The 20,307-nt window shown below is 54.4% G+C and overlaps 1 protein-coding gene across 1 annotated transcript in view; it reads right to left on the bottom strand.

Annotated features, from left to right (window-relative positions):
- Positions 1 to 1,626: 1,626 nt before the first annotated feature.
- The window catches only part of Maml3 (mastermind like transcriptional coactivator 3), a 137,943-nt gene continuing 119,262 nt past the window's right edge, over positions 1,627 to 20,307 (bottom strand). Inside the window, exons 2-4 of the mRNA XM_070022117.1 lie at positions 15,885 to 16,142; positions 8,936 to 9,020; positions 1,627 to 4,948 (exon numbers count right to left, since the gene is read on the bottom strand). Coding sequence (XP_069878218.1) covers positions 3,963 to 4,948; positions 8,936 to 9,020; positions 15,885 to 16,142 — 1,329 coding nt within the window. The 3' untranslated portion in view covers positions 1,627 to 3,962. The remainder of the gene's footprint in view (positions 4,949 to 8,935; positions 9,021 to 15,884; positions 16,143 to 20,307) is intronic.

The following is a 20,307-nucleotide window of genomic DNA, read 5'->3' on the forward strand; positions in this document are numbered from 1 at the left end:
CCACTGAGGCTTCAATCAGTCAGAACTAGGGGTGATCAACCCTTCTTGGAGCTTTGTGTTTTTCCCTTCATTGGCTTCCCCATGTTCTCCCTCATCTGGGAACTGGTCCACTGGAAGCAAAGCTCGCCACAATGGAGACCATGCTTTCTCTTGGTTTGTGCACACGAAAACCCACTTTTGAGGCTGGCTTTGTTCTGTGTTCTATTTTTTTTTCCTCCGTGGTCTATTTTTGTGCACAGCCCAGACAGTTTTGTAATGTGTTGTTTTACTATGCTCTTTAAAGTTCCATAGGGAATTCAAGGACAGATCTCCCAGAAGTGGAGAAATGCACTACATTTTTGTGAGGTATTAACTGAGGGATTCCAAGAGGAGACAGGGAAAGGTCTGGGGCCACAGTTAGAGAAGGGGAAGAAGCCAACGCGTGACATTAAGCCACGTTCTGGTCTCTGCCTAATGCTGTGGGGAGCTCGGAGCATCATCCTGTATCAGTCTGTCCTAACAAGCAGCAGCCTCTCACTTGTGCAGCAGTGAGTGACTGGCTAGAAGGCCATGGATTTCAGCTGGAGCAGTGGACGCAGGCAATGCCGGGCAGGGTCTGCATCGACAGAGGCAGTGTAGGCTGGGAGACATGAGATGGACTCTTACTGAGAGTGTATGTTACTCTCTTCCTAATATTCCTTGATTTGTGCTTCCATTTTCTAGCATTAAATTCTGACAACCCGTTTTCTGAGTCTTCTGAAGGAGCCAGTTGGAAATTGATTGGCTGGAGGGCTAGATCAATACATGGACCTCCAGAGGATCCTTGAGAAGCAGACTGTTCCTTCCGCCCCGCTCCCTGCCCCATCCCTCAGCGTACTCTATTCTGTAGAAAGTTCCAGTTGTGTAGTTGAATTAGAAAGGCCTGGGAAGCCAGGCGCCTATGGCTCACACCTGTAATCCTAGCTACTCGGGAGGCTGAGATCTGAGGATCACGGTTCAAAGCCAGCCTAGGCTGGCTATCTCCAATGCACAATCAGAAAACCGGAAGTGGTGCCTGAACTCTGGGCCTGGGCGCTGTCCCTCAGCTCTTCATTCAGCTCAAGGTTAGCGCTCTACCAGAGTGGCCAGAGCACCACTTCCGGCTTTTTTCTTTTTGCTTATGTGGTGCTGAGGAATCGAACCCAGGGCCTCAGGCATGCAATGCAAGCGCTCTACCACTGAGCCACCTTCCCAGCCCAAATCAAGGGACCTTTGTAAGTCTCCATTTCAATCAAGGGCTGGGAGTGGTAGTGTGTGCTTACCATCCCAGCAGTATGCAGAAGCACCAATAGGAGGACTGCAGTCCAGGCTGGCCTGGGCATAACGTGAGACCCTATTTCAAAACAATAACCAAGACAAGGAGGGTCAGAGGCCTGGCTCAAATGCTTAAAGAGCTGGCCTAGCAAGTGTGAGGCCCTGGTTCAAACCCAAGTACAGCTAGAAACGAACAAAAAACAACTGTTTGTGACTGTTAAATAAATGTTTAAAATAAAATAATACCATCCAACTTTTGATAAAGGAATGGCATGAATCAGTTGAGACCCGGGAAGAGTACATCTAAGTAATGCTGGCGATCAGTGAGGACCCTGAAATGAATGAGTCTTTGGATTGATTTAGATAATGATCATTTATTTTGTGTTTTTTTTTTCTTTAAAAGTGGTATGTAGACATCATTTCTACATTTCAGAGTTCTGCACATTTCTTAAAAGGAGATAGCAATGCTCAGTGTACAAAGTAAAAACAGAAAACTAGAAAAATGGGAATCAAACGGATTGGGTTGCCGTACATTCTACAGTACAAATTAGATGTCTGAAGTGCTGTCCCACTGCCATGATGATGAATTAAGGAATGAAATAAAAATACTCTATTTTAAACAAACAGTATATATATATTTATATTTATATTTATATGTATATATATTTACAGATAGTAGACCCAGTGATATCTGCAGTATTGTAAAAACTTATGTACAAATAACTTTTTTAAAGACATTACATATACATCAGCACCGTAGTAGAAACAGAACAACTGTATTAAAATCTACCTCTCTAGTAGTTGGTCCTCTTACTGAGCACTTGGAGGAAGCTGTGTTTGAGAGACAGCGGAGCCTCCCTTCTGTCCAGCAGCTACCTCTAGTTTCTCATCATTGCTTATGTATTTATTTCCTGGACCTGCCTAGCAGGAAAAGGCAATTAATTATGTATTCTGTGTCTTCTCATTTGTCTACTTTATTGTTACTTATTATCGTTATTTTTTGGTTTTCATCTGCTTTTACTCAGTTTCCTTGGTAGCGCCCTCCTCTTGAGAGTTCACCCCCCCCCCCCCCTGCCAGCCTCTTTGGAGAGGCCGTACAGCCACTTTCCGGCCCTGTGTTGAGCAGGTCTCGGACCCTTGGCCTATGGAGAGGAAGTCGGGGGTCATGCTGCCTGCCCACCCCCCTTCACAGCCTCTACCCTGGCTTCTGGGTGGAGCCCACCTTCCCTGTCCTGCTGTCCAGCCCTCCTCAGCCTCTGGCCTTCTAGGATGGGTGTGTGCAGTGCACAGGAGCCCAGCTATAAGCATGGGGGGAGGGGAGCTACCCAGCATAGACAATACTTGTGTCACTTGGCCTCCAAAATGGGAGGCCCCGGGGGGCAGAGACCAAGAGAGGAGCCTGACAGCGCAGGCCCGCGATCCCTTTGGGTGGGTTTTCTGTAGGGTAGATGGGCTGACTTACAGAGAATGACCGACCCGATCACTCGGCCTATAAAGAAAGAAGCGCATCCATCTCATTGGTCACCCACCTTCGTAAGGTAGAGCGATTGCATTTTCTGCCTCTCTCTCTCTCTCAAGGGTTTGGTATCTGACTTTCTGGTAGGGATGACAAACAAGGCTGGTTTTAGAGTCCCCTCTGGGATCCTCTCCCGGGAACCGGAACCAGTGGTTTCCAGGCCATTCCTCCCCAGGGGTAGATGCTAGAAGCCTTGGATGTGGTCACATACACCTGCACCTGCAATCAGCACAGCCCACTCCGTTCCAAGCAGAGACGCTCGTTCCACGCTACACGTGGTGAGGAAAGGGAGCTCCAGCGTTGCCTGTGTGTTTCGGGCATGGCCTGCATCCTTCTTCCTTTATCTTGACTCTGGCCCCGAAGCCTCACTTCATGGCTAGTCCGTCAGGAGACGCAAAGGTGGGCGGGCTGGAGGTCAGGAGGAACAGAGGCAGGGCCGGGGGCGAGTGGAAGGTTGCCAGATGGCACACACAGAACCGGGCAGGGTCCCTCTGCCGGGCTGTACCATGTTGTATGGGAACCCGAGGAGGCTCCAACCCAAACCGGGGTGAGGCTAGGGCTGCTCCCCAGGAGGGCAGAACGGAGCAGCAGCAACTCCTTGTAATTCCAGAGGGTCGCCGCAGCACACGCAAGCTCCACAGCGATCCCCCGGGCCTGCTGGCTGCGCTCCGTGCCTGACCTGTGCCTGTGGCCCGCGCAGTTTTCTCGCAGCCTCCCGCAGCATCCTTTGGCCCCAGCTTGCTCTCCTCTCCAAAGCTGTGGTCTCAGGACCCGGAGCTGGTGGGCAGCGGAGACTTCACCCCAGGCCGCAGCCCTCTGGGCGGGGGCAGCCCTGGCTGAGCCAGGCCGTGACAGCCGTGCAGGGCCGAGGACCAGGCTGCTGGTCTTTCCCGTTCGTTTGCTCGCGCTCTCTCTCTGTTCCCTCTCTGCAGCTGGGATCTGTATGCCGTCTCGACCTGATTGCGGTGTGAAAATCAGTTGGAAGAAGGCCCTGTGGAGCCGGGGACTCACATCTGGATTTTCTACCACCAGCCAGCTGCAGTTCTGCTTCGTGTACATGGGTCAAAAAACAACAATTGAAAAAAAAAAGCCAACCCAGGATGGACTGGCATCCTGTTTCTTTTATCGGTGAAACTTTCACCACTCCACGTGTGGCTCTCCGGACCCCACGGGACTAGGGGTTCCCAAACAACTCATCGAGTTCTTGCATCCACTCATCCCCGGGCCCGCCTTTGATGATGGAGTCTACGAGGTCAGCACTGTCCGGGAGGCCAGCAAAGGCAGGCCCAGCCCCGTCGCCGCTGTAATTGTACGACATGTCCTGAGGGGGGCGCTCATAGGCTTGGCTCTGGCTGCTTGTGGCGTAGCTGCCACCGGGTATCTGCTGCTGTGCCGAGGGCTGGTTGAACGCCGGCATGCCAGGGACAGCTTGGCTCAGGCCAGACATGACCATTGGCCGTGCCTGGCTGGCGCCCTGCTGCCCAGGGAGCGGCGGCATCATCTGCCGACCCATGGCGGCCGGGTTGAGGGTCCTCACCGCGGCAGGGTTAGCGTCCATGACCGACTGGCTCAGGCCCTGCGGAAAGTGTTGCTTGGTGAGTCTGGGCTGGGCGGCCTGAAGTGGGTAGCTGGTTCCATTGTTGAAGGGTGCCAGTTCTCCACTAGTCCTCCCGGGCAGCCCCTGCAGGCTCCTCTGCTGCCAGGTTTGTGCTCCTTGTTGGACGGCCCCCATGACGGACTGCAGCCTGGAGGGGCCCTGGGTCCTGGGCAAGGCCTGGCCCCCCGGGCCTTTCATCGGCGGGTGCTGGGCACTGACCAGCATGCTCTGCCCAAAGCCGCTCACCATCCCTACCCCTTGGCCGGAGGCAGGCTGCCGTGGTCCCTGGGCCTGGCTGTGGGGGATGCTCATGCCACTTTGGTTTGGGTGCTGCAACATTTGGGTCATCCCTGTGCTCATGGTGTACATCCCTGGCTGGCTGGTCGGAGGGGCGCTGTAAGGGGCCAGTCCCATCTCCGACTGGGCTGCGGCGCTGGCCATCGTCCCTGGGTTCTGGGAGGGCCCCATGCCCATCATGCCCGCGTTCTGTGCCATCATCCGGGATGTCCGCAGGCTCTGCAGGGCCGCCTGGCTTCTCGCCGTGGCCATGTCCTGGGGGGAGCCTAAGGGGAGAAAGCACGTGTCACTCACGAGTCTCCATCAGCAGCACGCTGCCACGCTGGAAATTCCCGAAGTAAATCAATCAATCTGTCTCTATCTATCTATCTATCTATCTATCTATCTATCTATCTATCTATCTATCTATCTATCCTGTGATAATACATATGCGTGTGTGTAATGCATATACACGTGTATACACACATGCATTTCTATGAGGCGAGTATATATAATTTGGAAAGCATTAAACTCAAGGGCAAATGTGAAAGTCACCCAGATTCTCACCATCTAGTTCTGAAACACGGACAATCTTTTGGACCCACAAACTCAGGAACATAATACTGCAGGAGCCTTTTGTAGCTTACATTTTGGCATTCTCCTGTAACAGGGTGTAAACTCAGGGCTGAGGCTCTGTCCCTTAGCAGGTATGCTCAACATTGGCACTCTACTGCTTTCGTCAGAGCTCCACTTCTGCATTTTTTGGTGATTAATCAGAGACAGGGGTCTCCTGGACTTTCTTGTCCAGACTGGCTTCACACGGTGATCCTCAGAGCCTCACCTCCCGAATAGTTAGGATTACAGGTGTGAGCTACCAGTGTCAGGCTTGTAGTCTACTTTTCTACCTCACAAAACCCTGACATTTGTGTCCACACTTCAGAAGCAAATGATTTCTCTTTTGGATATGATACCATCCGCTCAACTGGATTCCTAGTCTTCTAGAGAGGAGGGAGCATTCACCTTTTGGGCTGAATGGAGAAGAAACATTACCTCACTCTGCATCTCCCAGTTGGAGTATCCTCCAAGTGGAGAACACTACCAATGAAAACAACTCCCCTCAAGACTTGAGCAGGTTTTGAGGGGTTAAAGGCCACTGTCTTGCTGAGAAGCTGTTTGGACAAATGGGACACTTTCCGATCCACCTTGTGGCTCTCATGGGCTCCAGACCCCCCCTAATTCTAACACCAGGGAGGCACAGAGGGTTCTGCAGCGAGGACAGGAAATCGTCCCGCCTCAGGCTGTTTGGCAATGAACTTCCTGCCTTTCTGTAGCCAAATCCACCCTCTCAAGTCAGCGATGCTACTACCTACTTCTCTCTGTGCGTGGCTAAGACACTTTGAATGCTGCTGCTGCAGCATCCTCTGTTGGCCAGAGGATCCAAATAAAGTCCTTCAACTTCCATGAAGGAGTCCTTGTTCACAGGTTCCTGGGATACAGTGCATGGGAACCAGAACAAAGTGTCGCCCACAGCACACCCAGTCTGTGTTGTAAAGGAATAGAGGGGCACAAAATAGATTCTTTATATCCCAGTTAACGAGTAAGTCTACGAGAAAAAGAAGAATAGTTTTCTCCCCTGGACATTTAAAGAAGATGCAGTATGGGAGCGAATCAATATGATAAGCAAATTTGGGTGCACTTGCACCACCAGAAGAGAACAGTATAACCTCGTTAAAGCTGGCATATTGTTAGATAACTGAACTTAGTGTGTGTGTGTGTGTGTGTGTGTGTGTGTGTGTGTGTGTGTGTGTGTGTATGTGTGTGTCTTTCTGATGGGGTTATTGATTTCTGGGCAGCAAATATGTCTCCATATTTTCTTCCTTTCTTTGAGAAAGAAAATTATGGGAATTTTGATTATGACTTAAGTTTTTGTGGGTTAGGATCAATATCATGCTGTATTGAAAAATCACATGGTTATGGCAGGGAAACCTGGAAGATTTCAACTAAATCCTCAGAAATATTTCACTTTCTTGCTTCAAGCTTGATTTTAGACAAGTGATTTTTATTTTGAAAAAGCAAAAGTTTTGGATGGTCTTATATCCTGAAACTTGCAATCTTGTTAGGAAGTTTTGTGACCTTAGCTATTGATGGTATGGCCGGCTGCATCAGCTGGAGTGAAATAAGCTATTGTTGCTTATGGAAAAACTTAAGGGAAACCACTGCTGACTTGGATTGATTGGACAGAAAGACCCAAATTATATACACAGGTGGATGGACGGCCGGAAAGCGATGGAAGGATGTTGGTGGTTTGGACATTTTTTGTTGCATACTCATTTGGCTATGTTGAAGGAATGGATATTGTCTGGATTAATTTTGCAGTTGAGGAATAGGTTCCTTTCTCTAGAGGAATGCTGCAGTGCCCTTTAACAGAGCCCGCCATTATGTTTATGTACTATAAATGTCTGCACTACCGAGGTGTAATTCTTTTCCCTCTCTCCTTCCTCCTTCCCTTCCTGCTTCTCCTTCCTTCCTTCCTTCCTTCCTTCTTTCCTTCTCATTTCTTTTCTTTTTTTTTTTTTTTGTCGGTTGTGGGGCTTGAACTCTGGGCCTGGGCGCTGTCCCTCAGCTCTTCAGCTCAAGGCTAGTGCTCTACCATTTAAGCCACAGGGCCACTTCCGGTTTTCTTTACTGCAGATAAGAGTCTCATGGACTGTCCTGCCAGCTGGATTTGAACCATGATCCTCAGATCTCAGCCTCCTGAGTAGCTAGGATGACAGGCTTGTGTTGCCACATCCAGCCTTACTGGTCAAAATGGGGTCTTGTGAACTTTTTCCTTGGCTGGCCTTGAGTCAGGATCCTCCTGAGTGGATGGGATTGTAGCTTAAGCCACTGCTTCCGGTTAGATGGAACGATTATTTTAAAAAACATTTGAAAAATCAACCCTCAGCACAACATTTTCAACCTAAGTGAAATAAAAAGCCTTTCATTAGCTTAGCTTTATGCCTTCAATGATTTTAAATATACAAAGGAAACAAAATCCAAATGCAATCAGGAAATCAAATTGTCTCCACCCGATTACAGCATGTGTTAAACAGACTTCTCTTTTCTGTCTAAAACAGCTCTTACCATGAGACGCTGTAGTCACATTAATTTTCTTGTCTGCTGGTTAACACCATAACGTCAAAGAAAACCTTCCATATTCAAATAAAGATGATACCGTGCAATTCTCCCCCACCCCCCCCCCAGAGCCTCTGCCCTGTTTCTATGCCTGAGAAGCCTCTATTCATGGACCAGGAGCTTCCTCACGGGCATGTGATGTGACTGCTGGTGCGGAGCGGTGCGGTGCGGCGCTCAGCGTGCAGCGCAGCGGGTCAGGGAGACCTGCGATGGGAGGCGGGTGCGGGGCTCTGAGGACAGCATTACCCGTCAGTCTGCCGTCTGCCTAGATGCGTACCCTCGTGCCATCCAGGCTGTCCGTAAAGCAAGTGGAAATACCACGTGAGCACATTTAAGAAAACTGTGTTCCGCACCCATCTGCTCAGGGACCCTGGCTCTTTGCTCAAGATTTCTTACCAGTGGTTTTGCGTGTCAGAGAAATTCCAGAAGTAAAACTTTGAAAACCAGATCTAAAGAATCTAGAACCGTTTGTATACATACAATGTCTGTGTCTTGTAATACAAAGGAATATCGAAAACTTAGTGGGTTTATTTTTTCTTTTGCTTTTTTTTTTTTGGTCTGTTGTGGGGCTTGAACTCTGGGCCTGGGCACTGTCCCTCAGCTCTTCAGCTCAGGGTGAGCGCTCTACCACTTGAGCCACAGCACCACTTCCAGTTTTCTAGTGGTTTATTAAAGAGAAGAGTCTGACGGACTTTCCTGCCCAGGCTGGCTTTGAACTGCGATCCTCAGATCTCAGCCTCCCGAGTAGCTAGGATTACAGGTGTGAGCCACTGGTGCCTGGCTATGGGTTTGTTTTTTTTTTTTTTTTGTAAGATACAATAAATGACTGTGAACCTACACAACTGAGGGGACACTGGTGACGTTAGCGGATTTTATAGTTTTAATTGGCTCATTCTATCCAGCAGTCATTTTAGCCAACAGGATCCACAGCTCCTGAGAGTGTGGTAGAAGTGCAAGTCCTTGGGTCAAAGGTCAGGGAGGCACTGGGGCTGGTCCTGGGCCTGGTGATCCTGATGGGCTGAGCACCAGCTGTGGGTGTGGGAGGTACGGCACGGACGACCGAATCACGCTCTGCTCTCGGGGAGGCGGGCAGCTCTCACCTTGAAACTGGCTGACCTGCTGCCCGGGGTACGGGCTCCGCTGCTGCTGGACGTGCGGCCGGGGGAGATGCACCTGCTGCAGCTGCTGCAACGACAGAGGGCGGAGGTCAGGGCAGCGGGGGGGGGGGGGAGGACGGACAGGGCTAGACAGAGGGCGGAGGTCAGGGCAGCGGGGGACGGACAGGGCTAGACAGAGGGCGGAGGTCAGGGCAGCGGGGGGGGGGGGGACGGACAGGGCTAGACAGAGGGCGGAGGTCAGGGCAGCGGGGGGGGGGAGGACGGACAGGGCTAGACAGAGGGCGGAGGTCAGGGCAGCGGGGGGGGGGAGGACGGACAGGGCTAGACAGAGGGCGGAGGTCAGGGCAGCGGGGGACGGACAGGGCTAGACAGAGGGCGGAGGTCAGGGCAGCGGGGGGGGGGGGGGGGAGGACGGACAGGGCTAGACAGAGGGTGGAGGTCAGGGCAGCGGTGGGGGGGGGGGAGGACGGACAGGGCTAGACAGAGGGCGGAGGTCAGGGCAGCGGGGGGGGGGGGAGGACGGACAGGGCTAGACAGAGGGCGGAGGTCAGGGCAGCGGGGGGGGGGGGGACGGACAGGGCTAGACAGAGGGCGGAGGTCAGGGCAGCGGGGGGGGGGAGGACGGACAGGGCTAGACAGAGGGCGGAGGTCAGGGCAGCGGGGGATGGACAGGGCTAGACAGAGGGCGGAGGTCAGGGCAGTGGGGGACGGACAGGGCTAGACAGAGGGCGGAGGTCAGGGCAGCGGGGGGGGGGATGGACAGGGCTAGACAGAGGGCGGAGGTCAGGGCAGCGGGGGACGGACAGGGCTAGACAGAGGGCGGAGGTCAGGGCAGTGGGGGACGGACAGGGCTAGACAGAGGGCGGAGGTCAGGGCAGCGGGGGGGGGGGAGGACGGACAGGGCTAGACAGAGGGCGGAGGTCAGGGCAGCGGGGGACGGACAGGGCTAGACAGAGGGCGGAGGTCAGGGCAGTGGGGGACGGACAGGGCTAGACAGAGGGCGGAGGTCAGGGCAGCGGGGGGGGGATGGACAGGGCTAGACAGAGGGCGGAGGTCAGGGCAGCGGGGGACAGACAGGGCTAGACAGAGGGCGGAGGTCAGGGCAGCGGGGGGGGGACGGACAGGGCTAGACAGAGGGCGGAGGTCAGGGCAGCGGGGGGGGGGGACAGACAGGGCTAGACAGAGGGCAGAGGTCAGGGCAGCGGGGGATGGACAGGGCTAGACAGAGGGCGGAGGTCAGGGCAGCAGGGGGGACGGACAGGGCTAGACAGAGGGCGGAGGTCAGGGCAGCAGGGGGGAGGTGGGGGGGACGGACAGGGCTGAGACAGAGGGCGGAGGTCAGGGCAGCGGGGGACGGACAGGGCTAGACAGAGGGCGGAGGTCAGGGCAGCGGGGGGACAGACAGGGCTAGACAGAGGGCAGAGGTCAAGGGGCAGCAGGGGGACGGACAGGGCTAGACAGAGGGTGGAGGTCAGGGCAGCGGGGGGATGGACAGGGCTAGACAGAGGGCAGAGGTCGGGGCAGCGGGGGGGGCGGACAGGGCTAGACAGAGGGCGGAGGTCAGGGGGCAGCGGGGGATGGACAGGGCTAGACAGAGGGCAGAGGTTGGGGGGCAGCGGGGGATGGACAGGGCTGAGACAGAGGGCGGGGGTCAGGGGGCAGGGGGGGATGGATAGGGCTAGACAGAGGGCGAAGGTCAGGGGCAGCGGGGGGGGGGACGGACAGGGCTAGACTGAGGGCGGAGGTCAGGGCAGCGGGGGACGGACAGGGCTGAGCAGGGAGAGCCACGTAATGCAACACCCGTGGTCCGCAGGGGCACGGGCTTGCCTCCCACGCGAAGCTTTGCGTGGATGGTCTGCACCCACGCAGGCGAGCGCAGAGGGTTTAAGTGTAGAGGTGGATGGGCGCTCACAGAGCAGACCCTGCCCCGCCCAGCCCCCCGAGTCCAGGAGCCCCGAACCCCGTCCTCCATGGCCCTGGCTGAGGCCATCCTTGGCTGAGGCACCTCACTTGAACTCTGAACCTCACAGACCAGTTCAGTCCGCTCCTGTGCCTCCGGCAGGGAGCTGGGCAAAGCCACCCGCCCAGCTTCCCACCCCGATGGCTGTGTGTGATCTCGACCCACGGAGGCGTGGACCCTGTTCATCGTGCTCACCAACGTCCCGCTGGACGAACATGCCACCTGCGCCATCCATTTGGGGGGACCTCTTTTTTCTTCGGTCGGAAGTGGGACTTGGACTCTGGGACTGGGCACTGTCTGAGCTTTTTTGCTCTACCACTTTGAGCTACAGCGCCACTTCTGATTTTCTGGTGGAGATTCTCACAGCCTTTCCTGCCCAGGCTGGCTTTGAGCTGCAATCCTCAGATTTCAGCCTCCTGACTAGCTGGGATGACAGGTGTGAGCCACAGCCCTGGCTTGCTTCTGATTGTTTACGCGTTGCAAACAACTGCTATGCGCATGCCTGCCCACGCCTGTTGGTGACACTGCCCGCATTCTGATGCGAGACTTGCTGGTTCAAACACAATGCCCACGGAGGGTGGCATTTAGTCAGCCTGCGGGGCCTGGGGGAACTGGCTCAAAGGGACAAGGAACTCTCTTTTTACTTATTTATTGACTTACTGGGTCTTGAACTTGGGCCTAGCTGTAGCACTTTCACTCAGGACTAGTATGCTACCATTTGACCCATACCTCCACTTCCAGCTTTTTGCTGGTTAAATGGAGATAAGAATCTCACAGACTTTCCTACCTGCACTGGCTTCAAATACTGATCTTCAGATCACAGCCTCCTGAGTTGCTAGGATAACAGGTGTGAGCCACAGGCGCCTGGCTAAACAGCTACTTCTTAATGACCTAAACAGACGCTTTGGGCATACAAAGATGGGCTTCTCAGTAGATATGGACAAGGCCAATCATATCACCATGAAACCCCACTGCCTGTAAACTACATCTCCACAAGTAAAATATTCAGCATTTACTGCTTTGAGGCGGCCAGGTGGGAGCCTGTGTTTTCACTTTTCTTCTTTTGTTCAGATTGTGAGCAGCGAGCATGCTGCTGGCCCTGGGCGAGTGATTACGGTCATCACGGTAATGCAGATGGAAAGGGTGAAGAGGGTTCAGCTCCAGGTGTGCTATCAAGTAGCCGTGTGACCTTTGGATGCAGCTAAACCGCCTTGAAACTGCTGAATATTCATTAAGCACCTTTTATCTGCCAGAGGCACAGAGAACATGCAACAAGGTCCCTGATCTTTGGACTGCTCATTATGAAAGTAACATACATTGACTGCTTCTTCACGTGTTTACTTCTTCCTCTCTCTCTCTCTCTCTGTCTTCTTCTCTCTCTTTCCCTTTCGTCTCTTCCTTGGCAACTTTAGAATTTTCTTTTTTCTTCTTATTCTTTCTAAGGCCAGCCAGAATTATGGCAGCAACAGGAAAACAAACAAACAAATAAACAACCTGTACCCTGTTGAGCCCGGCCTATGTTTCTACTAACTGGTTCTGAAGGACACTGTTGAAGTGAAGGAATGGGTTGACCACTGAAGTTTAGACAGCGATGTGAAGGCATCAGGGAAAGGAAGCTGAGTGTCTGCATGCTTCTCAGCCAAACTTCCTCTAGAATACAAGAACGGACGATAGCACATGTAGGAACAGGCCCATGCAGCCGGGATAGAGCTGGGGTATGGCCAGGAGTCTCTACTTCCTTCCTGGCTTGGTTTTTCTCACATAATCATAGCAGTACTGGACTCAGTTTCCTCATTTGTAAACTAATAGGAATTCATGATACTGAATGTCTCTTGATGTGCTGTGTGTGTGCTCTGTGTGTGTGTGTGTGTGTGTGTGTGTGTGTGTGTGTGTGTGTGTGTGTGTGTGTGTCTAGACTTGAACTCGGGCCTGGGCACTGCCCCTGAGCTGTTTTGCTCAAGGCTAGCTTTCTACCACTGACCCAAAGCTCTACTTCTGGCTTTTTGGTGGTTAACTGGAGCTATGAGTCTTATGGACTTTCCTGCCCAGGCTGGCTTTGAACCATGATCCTCAGCTCTCAGCTTCCTGAGTAGGGAGGATTTCAGGCATGAGCTACCGGTGTCCAGCTTTGAATATCTCCTAAGGGACCTGAAGTTCTTCTTTCTAAAGAATGTCTGGGAGAGAATGAGAGGTGACATGTGCCACGCTTCAATGTTAACTCACACCTTGTCCACCCACGCCCCTCTGACCACCAGATCAACTGGGAATCTGGTTAATGTTCCCAAAGATCTGCAGGATCCCACATCCTTCCGCTTTCCCTCCCAGGTGCTCTGAGGTCATACAAGTGTCTCCAGTGCACTGTTCCTAAAACTGAAAGCCCTAGAACCATTTTGATAACCGCAAATCAGCACGATGTTGATGTGCTATCAGTACTTGGACGTAGCTCAGGCCCTGGTGCCGTACTTGCCTAGCGTGTGAGACATGCTGGGTTTGAGTCTTAGTGCTGACAAAAAAAAAAAAAAAATCAAAGTTGAGAGCTTTCAACTTGAGACTATGGAGATGGCCCATGTTAGTAAACACTCTTTTTAATTAAGCATGGAGCCAGTGGCTCACGCCTGTAGTCCTAGCTTCTCAGGAGGCTGAGATCTGAGGATCATGGTTTGAAGCCAGTGTGGGAAAAGTCCATGAGGCTCTTCTCTCCAATGGACCACTAACAAGCTGGAATGGAGCTGTGGCGCAGGAGATACACCACTAGCCTTGAGTGGAGAAGCTAAAGGGCAGCATTTATGCCTTGAGTTCAAACCCAGCCCCGGTGCAAAACAAATAAACAGAAATGAGTAATGAAGCATTGTGTGCAGGTACGGGAGAAACGCTGCACTGACGTGCTGGCACTGGCTGGGGCTCTTTTTTTTTTTTTTTTGGTCTGTCTTCGGGTTTGAACTCTGGGCCTGGGCGCTGTCCCTCAGCTCTTCAGCTCAAGGCGAGTGCTCTACACCACTTGAGCCACAGCACCACTTCCGGTTTTTCTGGTAGTTTATTGGAGATAAGAGTCTCACAGACTTTCCTGCCTGGGCTGGCTTTGAACTACGATCCTCAGATCTCAGCTAGGATGACAGGTGTGAGCCACGGGCACCTGGCTTGGGCCTGCGGCTCTTGCAAGGCCTTCCTGAGCCCCGGGTTCTAGCACTGGTACCCAGAGTCTGCAGAGCAGATGGGTTCCCAAGAATTCTGCACACGTGAACTCATGTGACCTTTCAACTGCCACGTGGTGGAAACTCCTCAGATCTACCTTGCTGGGTAGAGAGGGAGGCTAAGGAAATTTATTTCCCCCCAAAGCGCATCACAAGCAAAGGGAGGTGTAGATTCTGACTCAGGGCCCTCCTGGGGAGGCGGCAGGTGTGTGGAACCATCCTCAGGGCGTTGTCCCCTCTTCCTCTGTCTTTTCCACACCCCGTCTCTCCACGTCCTGCATCTCCAGCCCGTCTCTCATTCTCCCCTTGCTCGATGGGCCTTGTTTAGAAGCATCTCTCTGAATCCTCCGGGTTTTCCACCTCTGTCCTGGCTCCCCAGGGTTTGCTGGCCAGGTAGGGACACCCTGGTAAGTTGCGTCGGGTCACCCCACACCTCTGCGCTCTGACTCACCATCCGTCAGGCACCGGGCACGCCTGCCGGACCCGTCTGGGTTGGGCCGCGGAGAGGATTTACAAAGCCTCGCTTCCCTCTGAAGCCCCAACTATGGCTGCCCAAGGGAGATGAGCTGGCTGGTGGGCGCGCACACCTGCTGCAGGTGTGGGAGAGAGGCCTGTTTGTACAATGGCTGCTAGGCGCTCTCTGGCCTCAGGAGAAAGGGAGATAATTACACAGCTGTTCAGGAAAAAGAAAAAAAGAAAAAAAGCAGAAGCAGGGAACAGATGCAAACCATGCTCCACGGGGCCATTTCTCTCTTTGGGTGGGGAGGGCTGGCGTTATTCCGAGCCGCCCTTCTTGATTCCAGGGGACCCCAGCGGGCCCCTCTCTATACTTCTGTAGGTGGTGGTGGATGCCTGGTGAATCTCCGAAGTGCAGATCCTATCTGGAACATTCTAGAAGGAACCACTAGGAGTCAGAGCTACACTGGGCTTTGAGCCTTGTGTGACAGCCTCACGCCCTGACACCCTCCACAGCTGTAAAGCGCTTTCCCCGCGAGCTGGCCTGTGCAGACCCCACGGGGGTCATCCGGGATCTCGTGGACAGCCTCAGGCTGCTCTTTGGGATAATACTAAATCAGATGCTAGCATCTCTAAAAACAAAACAAAGCCACACCTGCGGGGGCAGTGCGGCAAGGGCGTTCTAAGCTGGGGGAATTGCAGGGCTGGGCTGGACAAGATGCTGAAGGTTCAGGCCTTCCTTTAGCTCACAGATCCCCTGAGTGGCTTTAGAAGCTGTTAGGAATTTTCTTCAATGTGTTCCCGCCCCGTGACCCCCAGGTCAGGCTCCCTCACGGTTCTCCGGGCCTTATTGTTCCGTTATCTTTCCTCATTCATTCTCCATAACCAATCCCGTAGACGTCTCCACAGCCCTTTCTGACAGTCTCCTCCAGGAAACAAAGTTCTCTGAATTTCTATTATTTGCTTTATGTCAGAAATAAACATTCCGGCTTATAAAGAGCGTGAAGCCGCGCCCAGCGTGCGCCGAGGACGCAGACCCAGAACGAGAAGTCAGAAGCAAGGAGCCAGGCAGGAATCAAAGAATTCCCTCTGCCCACGGCCCTTGAATGGGTGGTTGGAGCTTGTCTTTGAAGAACAAACTAATTCGTTACAGGAAAAGGCCTAACAAGGTGAAAAGGTCTGAATTCTGCCTGTTCTCCACGATCCTATGAAATGCCGGTCCGTGAGCATCTTGACGTGGTGTGTGTGTGTGGGGGCGCATGGGCGGCAACCCCTGGACCACAGCAGGTGCCCGCTGCCCGGCTGCCTACCCTGGGCTTGTTACCTGCTCGGCCAGAATCTGTTGTTGCTGCTGCTGCTGCTGCTGCTGCTGCCGCTGCTCCCGCAGAAACTGTTGCTTCTGTTGCTCCATCAGCTGAGCCCGCTGGTCCATCAACATCTGCTTCATGATGGCAGCCTGCGGCTGGCTCCCCAAGAAGCCAGGCCCCACGGGGCTGCCTCCGGAGACCATGCCACTGGAGCCCGGGGGCCCAGAGGGCTGCATGGGACCCGTGGGCCGGGGGAGCCCCACGGGGTGCTGCTCCTGCGGGGACAGGAGGAGGAGATGCAGATTCCAGACAGACACAAAGGGAAGCCCCCAGGGGAAGGGAACCAGCCGCCCTGCAGACCCCAGGGGCTCCCAGGGGAGCCCCTTCTACTCCCATGACACCACCCCATGTCCTTACCCCCGCAGCAGGACCCAAGCTGCAGAGCGGGGCTCTGGGAAACCCGGGAGCAAGCTGTGTGTGTTCACCTGGCGCAGCCTAGCGAACGAGTGTGATGGGCTTGAGCGAGCCAGCCACTTGGACCCCGCTTCTCTGAGGAGAGGCTGAGGCCTCAAGCTCGGCTCCCCATATGTTCGTGCAGAAGGTGATGTCCTGACCTTCCTTAGTTGCTACTATTTGTCCAAAATAGAGCAAGCTTAGCAAGCAGAAACATACAAGAAACGTGTACAGAAAAGTGCTGGGATTAATCAACCAACAGATCACACAGTTCATATTATCTTAATTAATTATAACAATTGGTACCTTGGCATAGGTCTTTTTTCTCTTAATGCTGCTGGTCAGAGCCAATCAATCAATCAATCATCCTAGCTAGATCTCCATCTTATCCATCATCATCATCATCATCATCATCATCATCATCATCACCATCATCATCCTATCTATCTATCATCCTATCCTATCTATATATATACATATATACTACGTCATCTATCCTCAATCTATGTATCTATTTATTATCAACATCCTATGCATCTATCTATGCTTCTATGTATCTATGTATCTATCTATATATCTATGTATCTATGTATCTATCTATGTATCTATGTATCTATCTATGTATCTATGTATCTATTTATGTATCTATCTATCTATCTCTATCCCAGTTAGTTTTTGATGGTGAGAACTGGAAATGTCTGCAGTTTTCCAGCGTCTTCACAGTGGAATTGAGGCACTGTGTCTGGGATCATTTAAGTGGAGGGAGTGGATTGAGACTCTCGATTTGCTACGGATTTGTTGGACAGATAAATGAAGGCAGTTTCCAAGGATGGTGTTTAGGGAGTCCTGGGGACATGCTGGATGGAGGTGCCCAAGCCCAGGGGACACGCTGACAGAGGTGCCCGAGCCCAGGGGACACGCTGACAGAGGTGCCTGAGCCCAGGGGACACGCTGACGGAGGTGCCCAGGGGACACGCTGACAGAGGTGTCCGAGCCCAGGGGACATGCTGGACAGAGGTGCCTGGGGAGACCCACAGGAACCCAGCAGTGAGACTGGAAGGAAAAAACAAAACAAAAAACAAAAACAGCTGGCCACAAGCTAGCTTCTAGACACTTCTACCAAGCACCATCTGAACGTTCTGTAGACACGCTCCTTCTCGTCAGAGTTTCAAGCCACTCATCAGAGCACAGAGAACTAGTACACAGCGTACGCGACCACCGTGAGCCCTGAATAATAAGAAATGAACGCGACAACTCTATTTATTTACTCGCTTATGGACGTAGGCGGTCCTGGGAGAGTGTGAGGACATTTTTAATGGCAAAGGAGAGACCTTACCCCAGAGGCCACCAGATGCCAGCCTCCCTCCCACCCTGGGGAGACAAATGGCTGGCGGGCTTCCCTTGTCCACAGCGAGGCCAGCACTGGCGTTGGCCCCTCTGCGGGAGACAGGCTTGGGGGCTCTTGTTTCTTTTCTGTGTTGTCCAGTTTAGATCAGGAAGAGAGGTTTGGGGGAGATGAGACACAGGGAAGGAGAGCTGCTGGGGTCTGAGCGGCCTGGGGTCTCTGGGCGCCTCTGGGCACAGCTGGGGGGAGGGCGGGCTGTGCGGGGGGAGGGGGGCACATGGCCTTTGGTGGGGGGAGCGGGGCTCTCCAAGGCCTGCCCGCTGGGGTTCTCCCCAGTGATTTTCTCCCAGGGAGCACCGACCTACCCAACACCTGCCACCTGCATCCCACGGCGGGCTGGGGAGGGGCGCCGGCCGGGCCCCGCGTGCGCCCCGCATGCCCCGCCGTCGGGGAGGCCTGTCCAGTCTAGGATCGGCGTGTCCACCCCCCTGGGTTGTGCAATGGCAGCAAACCTGGCTGAGGCCCGACGGGGCCCGACGGGGCGGGGTTTTTAGTTCTAACGGCGGCCGGGGACCCGCGCGGGGCCGGCGGGGACCCGGGTGCGGAGCCCGGAGCTCGGTTCCGGCCCGCGGGGCGGCTGCGGTTCCGGCGGCGGCCGGCAGGTGGCGGTGTCGCCCCGGCCGACGTGTGGCCCCGGCGTCCCGCCCCGTCCCCGCGCCCGCCCCGCGCAGATGGCTCAATCAGGCCGTGCGGGGCGGGCGCGGAGCCCCGGCCGGGCCCAGCGGCCCCCTCGTGCCGCAGGTAGCCGGGCAACCGGGGCGTCGCGCCGGGCAGATGGCGTGCGCCCGGGCAATGGGCGATGGGCTTCCCGGGTGATGGCGGCGCCCACCGACACCGAAGGGGGGGGTGCGGGGAGGGGGGAGGCGCGGGGAGGAGGGAGGGCCCCGGGACGGCTGTGTGCAGAATCTCATCAGCTTCCAGCAAGGCCCCAGCACGGGTCTGGGAGCCAGCCCCCATCTCTAACCTGGAGCCAGCCCCCATCTCTAACCTGGAGCCAGCCCCCATCTCTGACCCAGAGCCAGCCCCCCATCTCTAACCGGGAGCCAGCCCCCCATCTCTGACCCAGAGCCAGCCCCCCATCTCTAACCCAGAGCCAGCCCCCCATCTCTAACCGGGAGCCAGCCCCCCATCTCTAACCCAGAGCCAGCCCCCCATCTCTAACCTGGAGCCAGCCCCCCATCTCTGACCCAGAGCCAGCCCCCCATCTCTAACCTGGAGCCAGCCCCCCATCTCTAACCTGGAGCCAGCCCCCCATCTCTAACCTGGAGCCAGCCCCCCATCTCTGACCCAGAGCCAGCCCCCCATCTCTAACCTGGAGCCAGCCCCCATCTCTAACCTGGAGCCAGCCCCCATCTCTAACCGGGAGCTAGCCCCCCATCTCTAACCGGGAGCCAGCCCCCCATCTCTGACCCGGAGCCAGCCCCCCATCTCTAACCCGGAGCCAGCCCCCCATCTCTGACCCGGAGCCAGCCCCCCATCTCTAACCCAGAGCCAGCCCCCCATCTCTGACCCGGAGCCAGCCCCCCGTCTCTGACCCGTAGCCAGCCCCCCATCTCTTCCCAAGGGCCGCAGGCCTGTAAGCGTTGCTCCCCAGGCAGGAAGGGGACCGTGTGGAGGGAGGCCGCGTCCCTGAGGCTCTTGGTGCGGGCGGAGGGTGGCAGAGAACCGAAGGGCTCTCGGAGGGTCCAGTGTTGAGTCCCCCGCGAGTGGGGCAGGCCCCCGAACGTTAACTCCACAGAGCTTGGAAGACCTCCCTCCTGCCTCGGAATGGGTTCTCCAGACACGGAAGTGCACACTACAGCAGTGTGCACTACAGCAGTGCACACGCGTTCACCTGTGTGATCAGAATCGTTTTGTGGATCAAAACACGAAAACACCAAGTCAGTCTGGCTCAGGCCTGTAACCCTAGCCAGTTGGGAGGTAGAGAGGCGGATCATGGTTCAAGGCCAGTCCGGACATAAACATTCACGACTCCATTTCACCCCGTGGCTGGGCAGGGTGGAATAGGCCTGTGATCCAGCCTTTCCTGCTATGTGGAGGAGCACAAGTAGAAAGTGTGCTCAGACTGGCCCAGACATAAAATGAGACCTTATCTCAAAAATAACCCACATAAAAAGGGGAAAAAAACACCACCTAAGTCTATTCACGGTTCAGCAACTTGCCCCACGCCGCACGGCTGGTGGTGTATGTTTGGGCTCTGACTTTTTCACCGCTGGAAAAGGCATCTGGTCTTAAGTGACTGCACCCCCAAGGAGGCCTGAGCAGTCAAAGGAGGTGGGGAGAGGACCACAGATCCCAGATAAAAGAGGGAGGGACTCTTTGGGATCAAAGAATGAAGCTTAAAATTGGGATGCCCCCGTGTATCAACTTTGACATTTGAAGAAAGGGCATAAGATTAGATCATTCAACCAAGAGCAGAGAGAAGAAACAAAACAAGACAAGGGAATGGGAACCATTCCCTTTGAAGTCCATCAAGTGTTGGGGACAGAAACATAGCTTCAGGATGGGCGCACCTTGTACAGACTTCCTTTGGCTACAATAAGTTTTCCTTACAGCTTGGAGAGCTGCTTACACGTGGGTAG

The sequence above is a fragment of the Dipodomys merriami genome, unplaced genomic scaffold (assembly GCF_024711535.1).
Source record: "Dipodomys merriami isolate MVZ:Mamm:240054 unplaced genomic scaffold, mDipMer1.0.p SCAF_15, whole genome shotgun sequence".
Lineage (NCBI taxonomy): Eukaryota > Metazoa > Chordata > Mammalia > Rodentia > Heteromyidae > Dipodomys > Dipodomys merriami.